This window comes from Lithobates pipiens, unplaced genomic scaffold (assembly GCF_037356315.1).
Source record: "Lithobates pipiens isolate NorthernLeopardFrog02 unplaced genomic scaffold, aLitPip1_a1.2 Scaffold_47, whole genome shotgun sequence".
Taxonomy (NCBI): Eukaryota; Metazoa; Chordata; class Amphibia; order Anura; family Ranidae; genus Lithobates; species Lithobates pipiens.
The window spans coordinates 5,388,869-5,412,403 of record NW_027507871.1 but is presented as its reverse complement, the minus strand read 5'-3'; the positions used below and the strand labels follow the sequence as shown (position 1 = coordinate 5,412,403).

The window sequence follows — 23,535 nt, the reverse complement described above, 5'->3', positions numbered from 1 at the left end:
TGTGGGCACCCACATGACATCACTAGACACGTCATCATCGACATCACCTTCCCCACCGCTATAAGTAGAGATCTCGGAGTAGGCAGCAATACCGGGGACCAACCTCCTCCTTGGGCTGATCTGGGTACTGTCGTCAGACTGTTGAGCGGCGGTTGTTGCTACCTCCTCTTCCTGATCCAATGCCAAGAGTGGCTGCGCATCGGCAATGTCTTGTGATGGATCAGAAAATAATTCCTGTGACTCAAGCGCGGAAGGTATACGGTGGTGATGTTGGTGGAAGTGTCTTTGGGGGTGCACACAGCAGAGAGTGAAGAAGAGGGTGCAGATCGAGAGGATGAGGAGGGTGCAGAAGAGTAAGGTTGAGCGAGCCACTCAACCAAGTCTGGTGCGTCCTTTGACGTAATCGCACGCACCTTCTGCAATTTGCCACTTTGGCTCAAGTCTGTTGCTCCTGCCCTACCCCCTACCACCCCTGCGGAAGGGCCTGCCTCTTCCTCTGCCTGTCATTTTTTAAATGACCCTGTGACAAAAGTCTCTAGAGAAGTGCAGTATATGTGGAAGAAGGTATATAACACCCCGCTTCAATCTGTCCTTTTGGGGGGCCACTGGTCTATCACACCAGTTATAATAATTTTTCTAATTGCGTTCGTCACTCTTTGTAGTATTGCTGCAGAACCGCTCAGCAGTCACAATGCTGCACAGTGGAAATGCACTATACTATGCTTTCTATATGTGCAAGTATTTTATACGTGTATTACACCACTATATACTGCACACCAAATAGTACACCTATACCAGTACTTAAAAGGACCTTTGTGGACCTAATAGTAGCTAGCTAGTAGCTAGTGAATTGCAGACTGTCCCTGCTCCAAAAACCAAACTGTCCTTCCCTACACTGAGAAACGTCAGCTGCAGAATTGGTCAGCAGCACAGCATGCAGTGCACTATAATATGCTTTCTATATTTGAAATAAATTATATTATACATGTACAACCCTATATACTGTACACCTATAAAGGACCTTTGTGGACCTGGTAGCTAGTGATTTGCAGACTGTCCCTGCTTCAAGCACCAAACTGTCCCTCCCTACACTGATAAAAGACAGCTGCAGAATCGGTCAGCAGCACAGGAGTCAGCAGTGAAATATAAAATAAATTCTATATTTGTAAGAAAGTATATCATAGGTGTATTACAACCCTATATACTGTACACCTATACCAGTCCTTAAAAGGATTTTTGTGGAACTAATAGTAATAGCTAATTAGCTAGCTAGTGATTAGACTGACTGTCCCTGCTCCACACAGCGTCCTTACCCTACAGACAGAATGTAAAATGTCCGCCAGATCAGGTCTATTTATAAGGTAGGGGGTATGTCCAATTGTCCATGTGCTGTCAATTGGCTGTCCTGTACCCCATGATGGATGTGTCATGGGTCAAAGTTCTTCACAATGTAAACAAATATGGCCAGCCACGAACAGCGCCAGAAGTCCGCCGGTTTGGAGAATCACGAACGAGCAAAATTCGCCGTGAACCGACCGGGCGAACCGCAAGGCCATCTCTACTGCCGTATATGTTCTGCAGAAATTTTTCCCTAAGCTGTTGGTGTCTCCACAAGTTAACACTAAGCCCTCAAAGTGACTCTTGGTGGGCGCTGGAACGCCCTGCTATGAACTATTATATCAAGAATTGTAATTACATGCCATTGTTGAACAGTGGTAGAAAAATTGGGCCTTTGGTGGTTGTGGTGGTGGTGCTGGTGCCACAACACTGTGAGTCCTCACAGCTACTCTCTGTACTCTCGGTACTCTTGGTGGGCACTGGAACGGGACCTGCTGTGAAATATTATATCAAGAATTGTAATTACATGCACCTGTTAAACAGGGGTAGAAAGATAGGGCCTTAGGCACTGGTGCCACAACACTGCAACACTTCACAGAAACTCTAGTTGGAGAGCAGGAATGAGCCCTGCTGCAAAGTATTGCATAAAAAATTGTAATTACATGCCCCTGTTGAACAGGGGCAGAAAGATTGGGCCTTAGTCACTGATGGCGGCGCCCAGAACCAAAAACGTTCTTCCAAACGCTCAGCAGGATCATTGAGGAGGAAGAGGATAGTCAGTCAAAATAACAGGACAGCAGGCTCAGAATACGATCCTGTAGGAGGATCGGGGACACGTCATGCGGCGTACGTGAGAGGGGAGGGGCCCTGCGGCGGCTTCCACGTGACGGGATGGAGGAGGATTCGCCGTACCATCCGGAGCTAAGCGCAGGGAGAAAGCGTGGCGCTCCTAAATGATACCCGCGCCGGCACCAGCACCCGCTCTCGAACGCCCGCTTGTCCGGTTCAGAGAGCATTCCCAGCGCGGTCCGGAGGGACACCGGTAGACGGTTCGGAGTGCCTCGCTGGAGCGAGCGGAACCCTCGGATCTACCCCCCCCCATACTCCTCTACTCCTCTACTCACCTACTAGACGCTGTGGAGTGAGTGCAGTCCCTGTGGGCTGAAGAGCCTATGTATGCAGAAGACTACTAACAGGTCAGACCCATCCCAACGGTTATGTTTTTTCTCCTGGACTGTTATACATCTCTTAGTTAAAGTACTGAGTTGGTGCATCTAAGGAGCAAGCTGTCGAACTTAAATGGAACTTATTCTCTCAATAGCAGCATTTTAAATGTACATATTAAGATTCATTTGCTTCTTTATGCCCGGAAAAGTACCGCCCAGGACTCTGATGATAGCTGTTGACATATAGTAACTTTTACATGTTAATTACGCCTTGAAAAGTTCAGTATTGATCTCTGATACACTCTTGATTGGTGTGGCACTTCTCTTTTTTTTGTTCGTTTCTCTGTTGCCCCTGCACGGGTTGATCTAAATTAAAAGCAGCCTAGTTCAAGGGCCCACGTCTGTTTGTAAGGCAGTCACGGGCCTGACCATACGCCCCCGCTTGGAATTAGTGGTATTAGTGGAGAAACCGGGGACGATTAAGCCTGAGAGTCGCATTAGGACCCCCCTATCACAGGAGGGACCAAAGACCCCAAAAATAGCACCTGCTAACCCCCCAGAACCAGTAAACCACACTTTCAATCTTATCTTTTCTCTGGGGGAGAATATACCTGTGCGGAAAGGGTGAAAAGGGGTCCCCTGGTGGCCCGTTTTGGTAGTATCTCTCTATTTTGTTCTCCTCTTGGCCTCTACTGCTCATAGTCCCGAACAGTTAAGGGAGTCACCCCGGCCCTTGCTTTTGCCCAAGCAGAGGTGCTGTAGATCCCCCCTTCTCTCACCGTGACCTGGGAGCTTCATGGACTGATTACCTGGGGAGAGCTCGCTGTCTTATAGACAGGCCAGTAGCTAGCTCAGAGGAAAGGACCTGACTATCTTATTTTTACTATTACCTGCTCCCCTACTCTTTGTATGCTACTTGCAATCCCATAGCCTTTCTCTAAGGTACCTTCAAACGAAAGGGAACTCTGGGGAGGAGAAAGCCTAAGAGGGACAACATGAAGGGTAGAAACCCAAAAGTCAATGACTCTAAAGCCCCTAAAGAGAGCCTAAATACAAGCTCTATCCAGAAATATCTCAAAGAGACAAGCCAAAAAAGCCCAGGCCTGGATAAAAAAACAAGTGGGCAAGCGAGAGAGGAGGAAGGAGGCCGGAAAATCAACCGGGACCCATGGTGATTCATCTGGCGAAGAAACAGAGTCAGACCTGGATGGTAAAAATAGAGAACAGACAGATATCTCCCAAATACCTACCAAAGGTGAAATACAAGAAATGTTTCTGAAACTGGAAAATTTAGTCAAGTCAGAGATCTTAACGGTTAGGGCAGATATGGGTCACCTGTTAAGGAGAATAGAAGATACGGAGGATCTAATGGGCAAACAGGCTCAGGAAATACTAGACTTAAAAGCGCAGTCTAGAAAAATGCAAGAGGCACACAGGGACATTTTATACAGACTGGAGGAACAGGAAAACCAGAGCAGACGACAGAACCTGAGGATTAGAGCCTTACCTGAACAACAAGGAGAAGACCTCGGTGCAAAGATGAGGAAGCTATTTAATCCCTTATTAGGTAGAATGGAAGATGAGGAATTAAAGATAGATCGTGTCCATAGAGTAAGGAATCCTACAGGACTGAGGGCAGAGGTATCCCGCGATGTGATTGTAAAATTTCATCTTTACGAGGACAAAGCCAAGATTTGGAGTAAACTAAGAGGTTTGCCCTCATTACAATACGAAGGGACAATTCTACAAATTTTCGCCGATCTTTCCGCAGGGACCTTGGCTCGGAGAAGACAACTCAAACCCTTACTTGAACATCTGAGAAGTGTCAATATAAGATACAGCTGGGGTTTTCCGACAGCTCTGATTGTCCAGAGAGAGGGAAGGACTTTTAAGTTAAAGTTCCCAGAAGAACTTGAGGTCTTCTGCAATAACTTGGGAATTCCACCCCTTAAGCTCCCCCGAGACTCTGGGGAAAATTAAGGGGCTTATCGAGAGGGGAAGAGGGGGCTCCCAGCGCTCTTTGCGCGGGCCCCTTAGTTTCTCAGTCTGTTTCTGACTGTTTTTGTTTTTGTTTCATTCACTCTGTGTTGATCCTTTTTTTTTTTTTGGGGTGGGGGGGGGGGACCTGGGGGAGGGGGCGGGGCTGGGTTGGAAGGGAAGATGGATAGGTGGGGCGGATCCGGGCTCCATCACTCCCTGTCTGGAGATGGAGTATCTCCACCCCTAGGGGTGGGGGGATAGGGGGTGTTGAAGTGGAAGTCCGCAGCTGGAGCCATACCCTGGAAGGTATTACTTGCAGAGGGCGGCAGCGCCACCTATAGTCAAGTATAGGCCAGGACAGGGCCAGGGGAGGGGGAGGGGGGCGGGTGAAGGGATGGGGGGGGGCCAGGGGCAGGAGAGGGGGGAGGGTGAAGGGACTGGGGGGGTGGGGGGAGGAGTGGGAGGAGAATTGCCTTGTAGCGTGGGGGACCGAAAGAGACATGAAAAGCGTGCGTTGGATAAATAAGGATAGATTAAGTATGCCAGTAGTCAGTATAGGATGACTGAGGTAAATTTTATATCCTACAATGTAAGAGGGTTAAACGCACTAAACAAAAGGTACAAACTCTTATCAGAATTACATCAATGCAGAGCTGAGGTAGTATTCTTGCAGGAGACCCATTTTTCCCTGGATTCGAAGGTTAAGCTATACTCAGACAGCTTCCCGACATGGTTCTACGGAGATTCCCCAATTAGGAGGGCTAAGGGGGTGGCAATTGGATTCGAGAAACACACACGTTTTACTCTGATTGATAGACTGACTGACCCTGAGGGCAGATATCTGTTCCTTAAGGGTGAGCTAGGAAATAGGGCGTTCACCCTGGCTAATGTATACTGCCCAAATAATAATCCCTTAGGATATATGAAACGGACCCTGCGAAGATTAGCAGAATTTAAATCTGGCGAGGTAATCCTAGCAGGGGATTTTAATTTCTGTATGGATTCCGCCATGGACAGCACGTCCCGCGCAAGGGGGACGAAAGAGAGGTCCCTGAAAATATTGAAACATCGCCTTAAACAACATCAAATGGTGGATGTTTGGCGGATACAACATGAGAAAACGAAGGACTTCTCTTTCTATTCCCCAGTGCACGGGACGTATTCTAGATTGGATTATATATTGGTGGATCACAGGTTGTTAGAGGACGTTGCAGAGACAGGGATAGGAATAGCCTCCCTCTCTGATCACTCTCCAGTGACAATGAAGTTGAGGATACCAGGGCTATACAGACAACCCTTTACTTGGCGATTAAACGAACATCTGGTTCAAGACAACGATAATATCGAGACAATCCGGAAAGAATTAGAATTCTACTTCTCGATGAACGATACAGGGGATATCTCGGGTGCCTCCCTATGGGAAGGACATAAAGCATATATAAGGGGTATCCTCATCTCCATTGGCACAAATAAAAAGAAAGCTAAAAATCAGAGAAGGGAGTATCTGATTAAAGAAGTCCATAGATTAGAGCAAGAGCACAAAAAACAAAAGGTCCATCAGCCGGAACATCTTCACCTTTTGATTAATAAAAGGGAGGAACTTAAAGACCTGTTGGATCAGGAAGCAAGGAGGTCACTCGAAGGGAGAATCAGAGAGAGATACTATGGGAGAAATAAAACAGGCAAATACTTAGCGAGACAATTAAAAGGGAGGAGGGAGACCAACTTTATTGATAAAATCCAGGATAAGAACGGGAAGACGGTCCATACGACTAAGGAAATCGCGGAGGTATTTAGACAATATTATAGCGCCCTATATAATGTTGGCCAAAAAGGGAGGGGTGGTAAAGGGGTTAAGGAAATTATTAAAGAATTTTTGTATGATACCAACTTACCCCAATTACAAGAGAGTGAAAGAAACAGTATAGATAGACCTATTACTGAGGAGGAAATATATAGAGCATTAAAGGAGAAAGAATTGGGCAAAAGTCCCGGCCCTGACGGGTTCACGATTTTTTACTATAAAAAATTCAAGGAAATCTTAGTCCCAAGATTATGTCACTATATGAATGGGCTTGGTACAAAATACGACATGAAAGCTGAAGCTTTATTGGCCTCAATTACGGTAATTCCGAAGGAAGGGAAGGATCACTCACTCTGCTCAAGCTATAGGCCAATAGCATTATTGAATGCGGACACAAAATTATTCGCCAAAATACTGGCAGCTAGGCTGAAGAACAAGATGAGCGATCTAGTGCACCCCGATCAGGTCGGATTTATTCCCGAGAGAGAAGGAAGGGACAACGGGGTGAGGGCCTTACTCCTCCTCCAGGCCCTAAAAAACAGTGGGTCCCCAGCTCTATTCCTGTCTATAGATGCAGAAAAAGCATTCGACAGGGTAGACTGGGGACTTATGATAGAAACACTGGAAGTTATGGGTATAGGCCCGAGAATGATCCAATGGATCCAGGCTCTATATAATCACCCGCAGGCCTCCGTCAAAATTAATGGAGAATCCTCCTCTCAATTTCAAATGGGGAACGGTACCAGACAGGGGTGTCCACTCTCCCCACTCCTATTTGCTCTTTCTTTGGAGCCGTTATTGACCCATATTCGAAAAAATCAGGATATAACGGGGATCAAGCTGGGAGGGGACGAACATAAATTAGCCACTTACGCGGATGATGTTTTATTCTTCATAACTAAACCGAGGATCACGATTCCGAACTTGCTGAGGGTATTGGAAAAATTCGACAAAATATCGAATTTGAAAATAAACCTCAGCAAGTCCGAAGTTATGAATGTTAACATTAGCACCCAGGAAGAGGAGAACCTTCGGACAGAATTCCGTTTCCCATGGCGCAAGGAGATTAAATACTTGGGAATCTATCTATCGAACACCATTAGGAAAATATATACGAAGAATTATATCCCCTTACTTGATGAAATCAAAAGAGAAATAAAAAAAATCTCAGCATGTTCCCTTTCTTGGCTAGGGCGTATCAACGCAGTTAAAATGATACTAATCCCGAAGATAATCTACAAGTTTCAAATGTTGCCCATCCCGCTCTCTTCTGCTTACTTCAGATTACTGAAAAATTTAATTTCGAAGTATATTTGGCAACATAAAAAACCTAGAATTGCTATGGGGGTGTTATGCAGGGGAAAAAGACACAGGGGACTGTCTGTCCCGGACCTAAAAAGATACTACAATGCAGTGGTTCTGTCTCGAGTAGTTGAATGGGCGAAAGAGGCAAATAAAAAGAGGTGGGTGAGTGTAGAGAACACAATGAGTCAAGCACTTTTAGGCCGCACGATATGGAACCCTCCACAGTTTAGGTCCATTGGACCTCACGCTCACGAGATAACACGTTTAGCCTTAAAGATATGGGACCGAACACATTCACAAAATAAGTGGGGGTACAATTCACCTTTGATTTTTCTTAAAGATAATGTTTTTTTCACTCCGGGTAAACAGGAGGTGGGGGGTAATTGGATCAGGAAAGACACAGCACAACTAAAAGATATATTAGTTAACGGTAAAATAGCTTCATTTCAAGCACTTAGTTTGGACACAGACCTTATGAAAATGGATGGGTGGCGGTTCCTCCAACTTAGCCACTTCATTTCAAGTTTACCTCAGCCAATTCGTGGTGAAGAGGAACTGAGACCCTTGGAGCGTTTATGTCTGAGAGAAACATCAAAAAAAAATATTACACTTTTATATAAGATTCTCTCTGAGGGGGACGAAGTGGAGGATCCGCCATACTTCCAAAAGTGGGAATCAGAGCTGGGGTCACAATGTAGCACACCAACTCGTAATAAGATTTTCAAACTTATTCACTCGGGGGTTGTAGATAATAAACTGATAGAAACGAACTACAAATGCCTTGCAAGGTGGTATGTGACACCCGATAAAATGGCCAAATTTGGAATAGAGCAATCTGCGGATTGCTGGCGTGGGTGTAAAAAAATTGGGACTATGGCCCACATTTGGTGGGATTGCCCCATTATTAAAACTTATTGGAGAAAAATCTTAGAGATAATTAAAGTTGTAACAAAAAAGGAAATAAGAGAAGACCCGTGGACTGTCCTATTTCATGGGACAGACGAACCCATAAAGCATTATAAAAACTCATTAATTCCAACCCTGTTAGACACCGCCAAAAATTTAATCCCAAAAAAATGGAAGGAAAAGGAGAGCCCTAAAATATCGGATTGGATTTTTCGCTTAAATGAAATACAAAAAATAGAAAACTATAATGAAGGGGATGATGAGGTAACAGCAGAAGAGGGAGGTTCAAATAAATGGGCTTTGTGGGAAGAATTTAAACGGTCCTGGAGATACGTGGAGGAAATTACACAACAAACTTCAGAAGAAAGTATTATCCTGTTAAAAAATAACGGTCACTAAGAGGGAACCAACTAGCGGTCCTACAAGGTATGGGTGGGGTGGGTTGGGGGGGGGGGGGAGGGAGGGGGAAAGTAGAGGGGTATTTAAAGATTACATTGGTGTAGGTTCAAACTAATAATCTTTTTTCTTTTGCTATGGTATATATTGTATTTGTATGAATATGGTCCCTTTCCTTTCCATACATGTATTTATTTTGCTATGAAAAAAAATTTGATATAAATAAAGAATTAAAAAAAAAAAAATAACAGGACAGTCACTCGGCATCTGCATAGGCAGTCTTGAAGGGATGTGACATTTCAAAAAAATGATTTGGTTACATCAGCTTCAGGTGCTTGGTAGCTGGTGGTGATCCAAGACTGATTAATCCTTATGAAGGTCAGTCGATCAACCGAGTCGGTGGACAGGCGCACCCTGTGATCGGTTACAAAGCCTCCAGCAGCACTGAATGTGCGTTCCGAAACAATGCTGGATGCAGGACAGGCCAGTAGCTCAATTGCATACTGTACAAGCTCTGGCCAGTTATCCCTCCTCCAGACCCAGTAACCCAGAGGATTTTCGGTGGGAAGGGTGTCCAAGTCTGATCTTGCCCTTAGGTATTCCTACACCATGTAAATCAGACGCTGGCGATGGTTGCTGGAACCGATCATAATGAATGAATGAATGACTTATATAGCGCTACCTATACGAACTGAATCGCCTCTGGGCACTTTTTTCTTGCCACCGGTGTCCATCTGCAGCTATTTATGCGGTCCTTTAACCTGTAGAGTCCCGACACACTTACAACATTGACATACACATACACATATTATGGCCAATTCTTTTTTGGACAGGGTCTAATTAACCTACCAGCATGTCTTTGGAGTGTGGGAGGAAACCGGAGTACCCGGAGGAAACCCACGCAGGCACAGGGAGAACATGCAAACTCCAGGCAGATAGTATTTTGGTCGGGATTTGAACCAGCAACCCTATTGCTGCTAGGTGAAAGTGCTAACCACTACACCACTGTGCTGCCCATACCTTGGGGCTGCGGACTAAAAAGTTGTCTGAACACATCGGTCAGATGGCCACCTTCTCCACCGTTCCTTCTGTGACTGACCAAAGCCTCAGCAACACGTTGTCCAGGACCAGGAATTTGTAACCTCCCAGTCTCTCTGAACATGTTACACAGATCTTTCTGCAATTCCTCCTGAAGATGTCTCATCCTCTGCTCCCTCTGCGACGGCAAGATAAGGTCCGCAAACTTATCCTTGTACCATGGATCAAGGAGAGTTGCCAGCCAGTAATGATCCCTCTCCTTGATCCGCTGAATATGAGGATCCTTCCGCAGGCTTTGCAGGATCAGGGAGGCCATGCAGCGTAGGTTAGCTGAGGCATTTGGTCCTGAGTCCTCTGGGTCACGTACAAGTCCACGGGTTTCTTGGGACTGTAAATCATCCCTAAAAGACTGCTGCTGATGCTGAGTGCCAGGCTCCACCTCCATGCTGACACAATCCTCCTCCTCCTCTTCCTGTGTGATCGGCGGGCCAGCAGGAACACTGTCTGGATAAAGGGGGCCTTGAGAGGCAAGGAAGTCTTCCTCTTTCTACCTCTGTCTCTGTTCTGCCTCAAGTGACCTGTCCATTATTCCATGCAGCGTGTGCTCCAACAGGTGGACAAGAGGTACAGTGTCACTGATGCATGCACTGTCACTGCTCACCATCCTCGTGGCCTCCTCAAATGGTGACAGGACAGTGCATGCATCCCTGATCATGGTGGGGAAAAAAACTGAGCTCCCTTGACCCTGTCCTGCACAGGTACTCATTGATGGCCCTCTGCTGCCTGTGCAGCCGCTGCAGCATGGCCAACGTCGAGTTCCACCTGGTGGGCATGTCACAGATTAGACGGTTCTTGGGCAGGTTCAATTCCTTTTGGAGCTCAGCCAGCCGAGCACTGGCATTATATGACCGGCGGAAATGCACACAGACTTTCCTGGCCTGCCTCAGGACATCCTGTAAGCCCAGGTACCTGCCAAAGAACCGCTGCACCACCAAGTTAAGGACGTGAGCAACACAGGGTACATGGGTCAGTTGTCCCTGTCGGAGGGCATAGAGGAGGTTGGTGCCATTGTCGCAAACCACCATTCCTGGCTTAAGCTGACGTGGCGTCAACCACCTCTCAGGCTGCTCCTGCAGAGCTGACAGAATATATCTGCCCCAGTGCGGCTCCTGTCCCCCAAGCACACCAGCGCAAGCAAGGCATGGCATCTTTTTGCCTGCGTACTTGAGTAGTCCCTTGAATGCCTACAGAGCACCGCTGGTTCCGAGGCTAAAGCACTGGAACTGGCCATGGAGGAAGAGGAGGGGGTGGAGGAGAGAGGTGTGTCACAATCACCAGTAGTAGCATTTTGGAGTCATGGTGGCAGAACAACCTCCAACACTACTGCAGATTGCCCTGCATCGTTCCCAACTGCCAGAAGAGTGACCCAATGCGCCATGAAAGACAGGCAACGTCCCTGTCCATGCCTGATGGACCATGAGTCAGCGGTAATATGCACCTTACCGCTGACTGCCCTGTCCAGCGAGGCATGGACATTGCCTTCCACATGCTGGTAGAGAGCCGGAATCGCCTTCCGTGAGAAAAAGTGGTGTTTGGGAACCTGCCACAGAGGAACCGAACATTGCACAAACTCATGGAAGGGGGCCGAGTCCACCAACTGAAAAGGCAGCAGTTGAAGTGCTATCAATTTGGCTGGGAGTGAACTTCTTTTGATGGTCCAGCAGCTGGGGCAGGGAAATTTGCCTGCTACAATCGGACGACGGTGTACCGCTAGCAGATTGCCAGCAAATACTTGGCTGTGACACACCTAATTCTACACCTTCATTCCTCTCAGTGCAGGTTTCAGAGAGGACTGAAGGTATAGTGGGGTTGGAGATCCCAGCTGATGATGATCTCAGCAGGATCATTGAGGAGGAAGAGGATAGTCAGTCAACATAACAGGACAGTCACTCAGCATCAGCATAGGCAGTCTTGAAGGGATGTGACATTTCAAAAAAATGATTTGGTTACATCAGCTTCAGGTGCTTGGTAGCTGGTGGTGATCCAAGACTGATTAATCTTTATGAAGGTCAGTCGCTCAACCGAGTCGGTGGACAGGCGCACCCTGTGATCGGTTACAAAGCCTCCAGCAGCACTGAATGTGCGTTCCGAAACAACGCTGGATGCAGGACAGGCCAGTAGCTCAATTTCATACTTTGTAAGCTCTGGCCAGTAATCCATCCTCCAGACCCAGTAACCCAGAGGATTTTAGGTGGGAAGGGTGTCGAAGTCTGATCTTGCCCCTAGGTATTCCTGCACCATGTAAATCAGACACCGGCGATGGTTGCTGGAACCGATCATACCTTGGGGCTGCAGACTAAAAAATTGTCTTAACGCATTGGTCAGATGGCCACCTTCTCCACCGCTCCTTCTGTGACTAACCAAAGCCTCAGCAACACGTTGTCCAGGACCAGGAATTTGTAACCTCCCAGTCTCTCTGAACGCGTTGCACAGACCTTTATGCAATTCCTCCTGAAGATGTCTCATCCTCTGCTCCCTCTGCGATGGCAAGATAAGGTCCGCAAACTTACCCTTGTACCGTGGATCAAGGAGAGTTGCCAGCCAGTAATGATCCCTCTCCTTGATCCGCTGAATACGAGGATCCTTCCGCAGGCTTTGCAGGATCAGGAAGGCCATGCAGCTTAGGTTAGCTGAGGCCATGCAGCATAGGTTAAACATCAGCCACACAAGCGGCTGATGTTTTGGCCACGCGAGATACGCTTGAGACATATGTTGCAAATAGCAGCGGTGCGATCTGATGCACTTGTCTCAAAAAAGGCCCACACCAAAGAACTTTTTGAATAACGTGCAGGGGCAGCACCCTGCACAGGCAGAGCTCTGCGGTGAGATTCAGTCGGTGTGCTGCCCTTAAGCTGGCCCCTGGAGGGCATCCTGCCTCGTTGGAGATGTGCCTCCTCCTCCTCCTCTCTCCTATGAGGCACCCACGTGGAGTCAGTGACCTCATCATCCCCTCCCTCCTCATCACTGGAGCAAACCTGGCAGTATGCTGCAGCTGGTGGAACATGACTGCCAGATTGCTGTCCTCCTTTGGCATCCCCTCTCTCTGGGCTCACGCTACTGCCTTCCTCTAGCTGGGTATCATCATCAAAGCCTTCAAAACGCTGGGAATCCTCCTGGAGCATGTACCCAACACTGTGCTCAAACAGTTCGGGGGACTCCTCAGGTGGGCATGGTGGGTCTAGGGAAGGAGTGACTGATGCCATTGAGACGAGGGAAGAGGCCGCATTGGCAGCTGCTTTGCCAGTAAACTGAGCCTGGGTGAGAGAGGATGAGGAGGGCTTGGTCATCCACTCTACCAAGTCTTCGTATGTTGCGCCTCAACACGTCCAGCTGCCGAAAATAAGGACAAGCATGTCCCATGGCCACGAGCTAATGAGGATGCACCGCGTCCACGACCAGCACTGTTGTCTCTAGACACAGAGCCTGTTTGCCCTCTTTTATTGGCTCCGACTGTTTGCCTCTCCTTGTTGGCCTTCCAGACATACTAATGGCCTGCAGGGAGATGAGAACACCAGCAATTGGGGTAGCTTTAGATGCACACTGAGCAGATGACACAGTACACTGACTGTAATTACTGGAGCTGCCTGTGGTATAGGATCAGCAGAACACCAGCAATTGGGGTAACTTTAGGTGCACACTGAGCAGATGACACAGTACACCGACTGTAATTACTTGAGCTGCCTGTGGTATAGGATCAGCAGAACACCAGCAATTGGGGTAGCTTTAGGTGCACACTGTGCAGATGACACAGTATACCGACTGTAATTACTGCAGCTGCCTGCCTGTGGTATAGGATCTGAAGAACACCAGCAATTGGGGTAGCTTTAGGTGCACACTGTGCAGGTGGCACAATGCACCGACTGTAACTGCTGCAGCTGCCTGTGGTATAAGACCAGAACAACCCCAGCAATTGGGGTAGCTTCAGGTGTACACTGTGCAGGGGGCACAATACACCGACTGAAATTGCAATAGCTTCAAAGGTAATTAAGACACTGTCTCTCCATCTATCTCTCTCTATGAGCCGCAACACACTACACAAGGCCGCCACGCAGGCGGCCTTATATAGGGTGGGGCGTGTACTAAACTCCCTGAGCCATAATTGTCCACAAGCATCCTGCCTGTGGCCAATTATGGCTCTCTTTGCTGACGGCGCTGTGATCGGCCAAGCATGCGGGGTCATAGTGCATGCTTGGCCAATCATCAGCCAGCAATGCATTGTGATGCCGCAGTGGGCCATGAGCGCCACTCGAATTTGGCATGAACGGCCCATAATGTTCTGGTTTTGCCGAACGGTCGAACAACCCAGCTCATCCCTATTCCTCTGTTTAACTCCTTTTTTTTTTGTTCTCTTCTATTTTTATAAACCATTAATAATTCAAACTTTTTTGTTTGCTTTATTTGTTTATATTCTTATACCTGTAAAATATATTTACATGTTTCACATTTAAAAAAGCGCAAAATTAACAAAAACATATTTTTTATTTATTTCATTTGTAGATAACTTTTCAATGCTTTGTACCATTGCTGAACTGAAGTGTAAATAAAACAGTATCGGTAATTGGTATTGGCAAGTACTAAAAAAAAAAAAATATATATATATATACATTCACCTGGTTTACACGTAGGAGGATCACTTTGGTCTTTACTGTTTACCCAGAGTCCATCCAAAGAGCAGCGATAGGTCTCTGCAGGAGAAGAGAAGAGTACCGTGGGGTCCAGAAATATTTGCACATTGATTGAAAGATTAGATCAGCTCAGCCTGAAACTTTGTAATATGGAGGAACCCCGGAAATAACGTTCAGGCCACAGAGAAGAACCTCTCCTAATAATTACTAATTCTTACAATTCATTAACATGAACAGTACATTGTAACATAAAATTAAAAATCTAGGACGCGGCATGTTTAAATGTTATAATTGTACCCAACCGGGGGAAAGGAAGAGAAAAACACAGGGGTGTATATACACAATGTCTCGCAAAAGTAAGTACACCCCCTCAGTCTCATTTCTTCTCTCTTTTCATGTGACAACACTGAAGAAATGACACTTGTCTACAATGTAAAGTAGTGAGTGTACAGCTTGTATAACAGTGTAAATTTCCTGTCCCCTCAAAATAACTCAACACACAGCCATTAATGTCTAAACCGCTGGCAACAAAAGTCAGTACACCCCTAAGAGAAAATCTCCAAATTGGGCCCAATTAGCCATTTTCCCTCCCCCGGTGTCATGTGACTCGTTAGTGTTACAAGGTCTCAGGTGTGAATGGGGAGCAGGTGTGTTAAATTTGGTGTTATCGCTCTCACTCTCTCATACTGGTCACTGGAAGTACAACATGGCACCTCATGGCAAAGAACTCTCTGAGGATCTGAAAAAAAGAATTGTTGCTCTACATAAAGATGGCCTAGGCTATAAGAAGATTGCCAAGACCCTGAAACTGAGCTGCAGCACGGTGGCCAAGACCATACAGCGGTATAACAGGACAGGTTCCCCTCAGAACAGGCCTCGCCATGGTCCACCAAAGAAGTTGAGGTCACGTGCTCAGCGTCATATCCAGAGGTTGTCTTTGGGAAATAGACGTATGAGTGCTGCCAGCATTGCTGCAGAGGTTGTAGGGGTGGGGGGGGGGGTCAGCCTGTCAGTGCTCAGACCATACGCCGCACACTGCATCAAATTGGTCTGCATGGCTGTCATCCCAGAAGGAAGCCTCTTCTAAAGATGATGCACAAGAAAGACCACAAACAGTTTGCTGAAGACAAGCAGACTAAGGAGATGGATTACTGGAACCATGTCCTGTGCTCTGATGAGACCAAGATAAAGGTATTTGGTGTCAGATGGTGACAAGCGTGTGTGGGGGCAACCAGGTGAGGAGTACAAAGACAAGTGTGTCTTGTCTACAGTCAGGCATGGTGGTGGGAGTGTCATGGTCTGGGGCTGCATGAGTGCTGCCGGCACTGGGGGGCTACAGATCATTGAGGGGACCATGAATGCCAACATGTACTGTGACATACTGAAGCAGAGCATGATCCCCTCCCTTCAGAGACTGGACCGCAGGGCAGTATTCCAACATGATAACCACCCCAAACACACCTCCAAGACCACCACTGCCTTGCTAAAGAAGCTGAGGGTGAAGGTGATGGACTGGCCAAGCATGTCTCCAGACCTAAACCCTATTGATCATCTGTGGGACATCCTCAGACGGAAGGTGGAGGAGCGCAAGGTCTCCAACATCCACCAGCTCTGTGATGTCATCATGGGGGAGGGGAAGAGGACTCCAGTGACAACCTGTGAATCTCTGCTGACCTCCATGCCCAAGAGGGTGAAGGCAGTGCTGGAAAATAATGGCGGCCACACAAAATATTGACACTTTGGGGCCAATTTGGACATTTTCCCCTTAGGGGTGTACTGACTTTTGTTGCCAGCGGTTTAGACATTAATGGCTGTGTGTTGAGTTATTTTGAGGGGACAGGAAATTTACACTGTTATACAAGCTGTACACTCACTACTTTACATTGTAGACAAGTGTCATTTCTTCAGTGTTGTCACATGAAAAGGTATAATAAAATATTTACAAAAATGTGAGGGGTGTACTCACTTTTTTTGAGATACTGTATGTCCAGATATGGACAGAAGGCAAATCTAATAAAAAATAAATTGTATTTAGTGGGTGATCAACTTACTGAATTGCCCATAGGCACACATACGTTAGAGCAGTGGTCTTCAACTCCTGTCCTCGGGACCCACTAACAGGCCAGGTTTTATGTATTACCTTGGGGGAGATGCAGACTAGAATACGGCAATCACTGAGCAGCAAATGATATCACCTGGGATGGATTTCAGTTATCTTGCAAACCTGGCCTGTTAGCGGGCCCTGAGGACGGGGTTGATGACCACTAGGTGAGAGGACTCTCTAAGGCAGCCTTTCTCAACTAGGGTTCCTCCAGAGGTTGTAGGGGTTCCTTGAGCAATGAACAATTTCTGCCTCTCAGATAAGATCCCACTGACACCATTTATCTTTTTGGTTATCTTTCCAATGACCAAAAATGTAAGGAGCATCCTTCCCACTAATGTAGAGGGAGATAATTATTAGCAGGCTTTCCTGAGAACGTTATTTCGAGGGTTCCTCTGTGTTATAAAGGTTAAGCAAGGGCCGCTCATACCGACCTCTCATATTCCAGTTCTCACCTTCTCCAACGAGGGTATAATAATCTGTCTTGCAGTTGTATTTGGCTTCTGACTGATAAAGAGTTAATCCAAACTTAACTTCACCGAAGTCAATTCTCGCGGGATTCCCACAGACCGCAACTAGAGAAGAGACAGACCAAAAAAATAGTTAGATGGCAGCTTCTCCAGGAGGTTGTAGTGCAGGGGGTCTCAAACTGGCGAACCTCCAGCTGTTGCAAAACTACAAGTCCCATCATGCCTCAGCCTGTGGGAGTTATGCTTGTAACTGTCAGCCTTGCAATCCCTCATGGGACTTGTAGTTTAGCAACAGTTGGAGGGCCGCCAGTTTGAGACCCCCGTTGTAGGGAGAGGGTGACAAGGCTTGCTGTGTCCCTTGTTTTCTCAAGGGAGGCCTTGCTAAAGTACAGAGGCTGCCAGTCCCAGGCACAGTTCCCTGCACACCAACAAATGTAGGCTTAGTCTGGGGGCAACCATTTTCAACCAGGTTCCATGGAACCTAAAGCCGCTTACACACGGGCGGATTGTATGGCCTACTTAGTCCGCCGAAACACATTTCAGCGGACAGTCCGCTCGTGTGTGGGCTTCAGCTGACTTTTTCAGCGTGCAGTCTGGCGGACTAAGTATTTCGGAATTTCCGTAATACTGTCCGTCATACTTTGGTTTCAGCAGACAATCCGCTCGTGAGTAGGCTAGTTCGACGGACTAAGAATGGCGCATGCTCAGAAAGGATTTACACGGCGGAAGGTTGCATTGCTGTGTATTGGACTTCCTATTTCTAGTCCCGTCGTACGTGCCGTTCACGTCATCGCGCAAGCTTTCGACGGACTGTTTGTGCATCCGTGTGTGGTCAAGTCCGTTCATTCGAAAGTATGACGGACTGTCCGTCGGATTGTATGACGGACTAAGTAGGCCATACAATCCGCCCGTGTGTACGCGGCCTTAGAGTTTCTCCAGCAGTGTCTAGGGGTTTCCTTGAGCAGGCACCCATCTGAGGTTTCCTGCACAGTTGTAGAGCCAGTGCCATATGGCAGATCCAGTGCATGGCACCAATAATCTTTTCTTATACCCATAAGAGTGGAATTCTGACGATCATTGCAATCAGTTATAAACAGTTCCCACATCCTGTTCTTTGTTTTTTAACCACTTGCTTACTGGGCACTTAAATCCCCCTACTAGCCAGACCAATTTTCAGCTTTCAGCGCTGTCGCAATTTGAATGACAATTGCGCAGTCATACAACACTGTACCCAAATCAAATTTTTTATAATTTTTCCCCCCAAATAGAGATTTCTTTTGGTGGTATTTCGACACCTGTGCGATTTTTATTTTTTGTAAAAAAAAATTAAAATACTGAATTAAAAAAGAAAACAATTTTTTATTTTGTTCTAAAATTTTAAAACGGGTAATTTTTGTCCGTCATTGAAGTACGCTGATGAGGCAGCACTGATGGGCATCATTAGGTGGCAGTGATGGGCACTGATGGGTGGCAGTGATGGGCACTGATCGGTTACACTGATAGGCAGCACTTCTATGTGGCACTGATTGGCACCACTGGTGGGCATTAATAGGTGGCACTTGTGGGCATTGATAGGTGGCGCTTGTGGGCATTGATAGGTGGCGCTTGTGGGCACTTTCAGAGTGCAATTATGAGGCATAATTGCCTCTTCCTTTTTGGGACCAATGTCCCTTTAAGGTGAGCCGGTGATCGTCTTTTTTTTTATCCTCCGCTGTCAGCGTGAGGAGAAAAAAAAAAGTGATCACAAGCTTTTTTTTTGATCATGTGATCAGCTGTCATTGGCTGACAGCTGATCACATGGTAAGGAGCCGGGACCGGCCCCTTACTCGGATCGGTGATCACCTGAGTCTCAGTGACTCTGTGATCATGTCGCACGCAGGAAGCATATGACGGCCTCCCGGGAATTCACATCCGCGCTGTGGCTGTCATTCGGCCGTAGCGTGGATGTCAGGTGGTTAAACTTTGTTGCTGCTAATCTCCTGCAGCCTCTTTGTTTGCACACATTCCAGCAATGACTGCATGGCCTGACTCAGGGTCTGGTTTTCCCTAAGATGACAATGGGGGGGGGGGACGGGGGGACGACGACATGTCTGTGCAATCAGTGTTGGCACATAGCTGCTTATTAGATCTGCTGAAAACACAAGTTGGAACTTGGAGGAGAGGGGATCACTAAAACTGGAGCACTCAGAATCTGGTGCAGCTGTGCATGGTAGTCAATCAGCTTCTAAATTCAGCTTGTTCAGTTAGGCCCCTTTCACAGTGGGGTGGTGCGGGCATCGGTGGTAAAGATACAGATTCTCGCCAAGGGCGCTGGAGACCCTAGATATGCCTCTGGTTGCCAGCCAGTAATGATCCCTCTCCTTGATCCGACGAATACGCGGATCCTTCCGCAGGCTTTGCAGGATCAGGGAGGCCATGCAGCGTAGGTTAGCTGAGGCATTCGGTCTGGAGTCCTCTGGGTCACTAAGGACAACATGATCCGCAGCCACCTCCTCCCAGCCACGTACAGGTCCACGGGTTTCTTGGGACTGTAAATGATCCCTAAAAGACTACCGCTGATGCCGAGTGCCAGGCTCCACCTCTATATTGACACAATCCTCCTCCTCCTCCTCTTCCTGTGTGATTGGCAGGCCAGCAGGAACACTGCTGGATAAAGGGGGCCTTGAGAGGTAAGGAAGTCCTCTTTTTTCTGCCTCTGTTCTGCCTCAAGTGCCCTGTCCATTATTCCATGTGTGCTCCAACAGGTGGACAAGAGGGACAGTGTTACTGATGCATGCACTGTTACTGCTCACCATCCTCGTGGCCTCCTCAAATGGTGACAGGATAGTGCATGCATCCCTGATCATGCCCCACTGGCGTGGTGAAAAAAAAACAAGCTCCCCTGACCCTGTCCTGGTGCCGTAGTCGCACAGGTACTCACAGATGGCCGCTGCAGCATGGCCAATGTTGAGTTCCACCTGGTGGGCATGTCACAGATTAGGCGGTTCTTGGACAGGTTAAATTCCTTTTGGAGGTCAGCCAGCCGAGCACTGGCATTATATGACTGGCAGAAATGCACACAGACTTTCCTGGCCTGCCTCAGGACATCCTGTAAACCCGGGTACCTGCCCAAGTACCGCTGCACCACCAAGTTAAGGACGTGAGCCAGACAGGGCACATGGGTCAGTTGTCCCAGTCGGAGGGCGGAGAGGAGGTTGGTGCCATTGTCGCAAACAACCATTCCTGGCTTAAGCTGTCGTGGCATCAACCACCTCTCATCCTGCCCCTGCAGAGCTGAGAGAATCTCTGTCCCCCAAGCACACCAGCGCAAGCACCGCATGGCACCTTTTTTGCCTGCATACTTGCGTAGCCCCTTGAACGCCTACGGAGCACTGCTGGTTCCGAGGACAAAGCACAAAAAGAGGCCATGGAGGAAGAAAAAGAGGAGGGGGTGGAGGAGAGAGGTGTGTCACAACCAGTAGTAGCATTTTGGAGGCATGGTGGCGGAACAACCTCCAACACTACTGCACCTTGTCCTGCATCCTTCCCAGCTGCCAGAAGAGTCACCCAATGTGCCGTGAAAGACAGTTAACATCCCTGTCCATGCCTGCTGGACCATGAGTCAGTGGTAATATGCACCTTACCGCTGACTGCCCTGTCCAGCGAGGCAAGGACATTGCCTTCCACATGCAGGTAGAGAGCCGGAATCGCCTTCCGTGAGAAAAGGTGGGGTTTGGGAACCTGCCACTGAGGAACCGCACATTGTACAAACTCACAGAAGGGGGACGAGTCTACCAACTGAAAAGGCAGCAGTTGAAGTGCTAGCAATTTAGCCAAGCTAGCATTCAACCGCTGGGCATGTGGATGGCTGGGAGTGAACTTCTTTCGGTGGTGCAGCAGCTGGGGCAGGGAAATTTGCCTGCTATAATCGGACGTCGGTGTACCCATAGCAGATTACCCGCAAGTACTTGGCTGTGACACATCTAATTCTACACCTTCATTCCTCTCAGAGCAGGTTTCAGAGAGGACTGAAGGTCTAGTGGGGGTTGGAGATGCCAGCTGATGAGGAGCAAGGAGAGGTTCGCTTTGTTCTTTGGTGTGGGTCTTTGAGGTACGATTGCGAACTGCATGGCAGGTCAACATATGTCTGGTCAAGCATGTGGTGCCCAATCGGCTGATGTTTTGGCCACACGAGATACGCTTGAGACATATGTTGCAAATAGCAGTGGTGCGATCTGATGCACTCGTCTCAAAATAAGGCCCACACCAAAAAATTGGGGTAGCTTTAGGTGCACACTGTGCAGATGACACAATACACCAACTGTAATTACTACAGCTGCCTGCGGATAGGATCAGCAGAACACCAGCAATTGGGGTAGCTTTAGGTGCACACTGTGCAGGTGACACAATACACCAACTGTAATTACTGCAGCTGCCTGTAGTATAGGATCAGAAGAACACCAGCAATTGGGGCAGCTTTAGATGCACACTGTGCAGATGACCCAATACACCAACTGTAATTACTACAGCTGCCTGCGGATAGGATCAGCAGAACACCAGCAATTGGGGCAGCTTTAGGTGCACACTGTGCAAAGGACACAGTACACAGGAACGAATCTATATACACAATACACTGACTGCAGCTAACTGACTAGCCTCCTGCCTGCTCTATCTAACTCAAATGAAATGAAATCACACTGTCTTTCTGTCTATCTCTCTCTGCTGCCGCAACACACTACACAAGGCCGCCACGCAGGCGGCTTTATATAGTGTGGGGTGTTTACTAAACCCCCTGAGCCTTAATTGGCCAAAGCCACCCTGGCTTTGGCCAATTACGGCTCGCTAGACAGAAGGCGCTGTGATTGGCCAAAAAGCATGCGGGTCATAGTGCATGCTTGTATAGAAAGGATAAGGGTGGGACTTTATATGAGCCGTGACCATCCGGTACACCGAGCTCCATCCCTAATGAATACAAGGAAAGAGGGGGCAGAAGTGGGACTTTATATGAAACAACACATTGAAAGGTCAATTAAATCAATCAATAAAAAGATAATTTATTGGCGATGCACAGGGAGATACTACCGTAGTATTAACAATACGTCAATGTTAAAATACATAGACATATACAGAAACATATAAAAAAAAAAAATAAAAAAAAAAAAATAAAAAAAAAAAATAAATAAAAAAAAAAATGAAAAATAAATAGAAAAATATATAATAATAATAAAAATAATGAATAAATAGTAATAAATAATAATGGAAGGTGGATGAATGAGTAAGAAACAGGTATAATGGTAACATAGGTCAATTCATATTAAATAAGCATTAATGTATATATTTTTCATAATGTAGTAGCATAGTTACACATAAATAGTAGCAGGTCAATAGTATATCCCAAAGTGCATATACAGTAGAGACCAATAAACTGAATTGATGATTTAAATACATGAATAGGACCCATAAAGAAATCTTGGTTGTTGGGGCATAACCTCCAATGGTAAAATTCTTGTAAAAAGCTCGACGCGTTTCGTGGACTGTTTCCACTCATCAGGAGCTGCTATAAAAATTGGGGGTACCTGTGACAAAAATATACTGAGTATTAAAATCAATGATAATTGATTATACAGGAAGAAGGAGGGGCAAACATACAGAGGTGGTCCCGTCCACTCTTACCTATAGGATAACAAAAAGTACATCTGGGTCTCATGGTAATAAGGGTTTTACATCCGAGGCACTATAGAGGGGGAATCTGCATTTTTCCGGGAGTTGAGGTAACATCCAAGAAGCCGGCAAGCAGGCTAAAGAGTGAATAGTCCTCAATGTGATTGGAATTTACTCAGGAGCGAGTGAGTATAGGTGGAGTGAGGCTGAGGAACCTAAAGAAAATAGGAGGAATAATGTAATGTATGTGAGGTGTGAGAGGGAAAATCCCCCCCCTCCCCCCCCTTTTCCCTCTCACACCTCACATACATTACATTATTCCTCCTATTTTCTTTAGGTTCCTCAGCCTCACTCCACCTATACTCACTCGCTCCTGAGTAAATTCCAATCACATTGAGGACTATTCACTCTTTAGCCTGCTTGCCGGCTTCTTGGATGTTACCTCAACTCCCGGAAAAATGCAGATTCCCCCTCTATAGTGCCTCGGATGTAAAACCCTTATTACCATGAGACCCAGATGTACTTTTTGTTATCCTATAGGTAAGAGTGGACGGGACCACCTCTGTATGTTTGCCCCTCCTTCTTCCTTTATAATCAATTATCATTGATTTTAATACTCAGTATATTTTTGTCACAGGTACCCCCATTTTTTATAGCAGCTCCTGATGAGTGGAAATAGTCCACGAAACGCGTCAAGCTTTTTACA

At 47.0% G+C, this 23,535-nt stretch overlaps 1 protein-coding gene across 1 annotated transcript in view; it reads right to left on the bottom strand.

Annotated features, from left to right (window-relative positions):
* Positions 1-23,535, bottom strand: part of LOC143956968 (complement C1r-A subcomponent-like) — a 105,230-nt gene that overhangs the window by 47,722 nt on the left and 33,973 nt on the right. Inside the window, 2 exon segments of the mRNA XM_077467143.1 lie at positions 14,604-14,678; positions 17,175-17,294. Coding sequence (XP_077323269.1) covers positions 14,604-14,678; positions 17,175-17,294 — 195 coding nt within the window.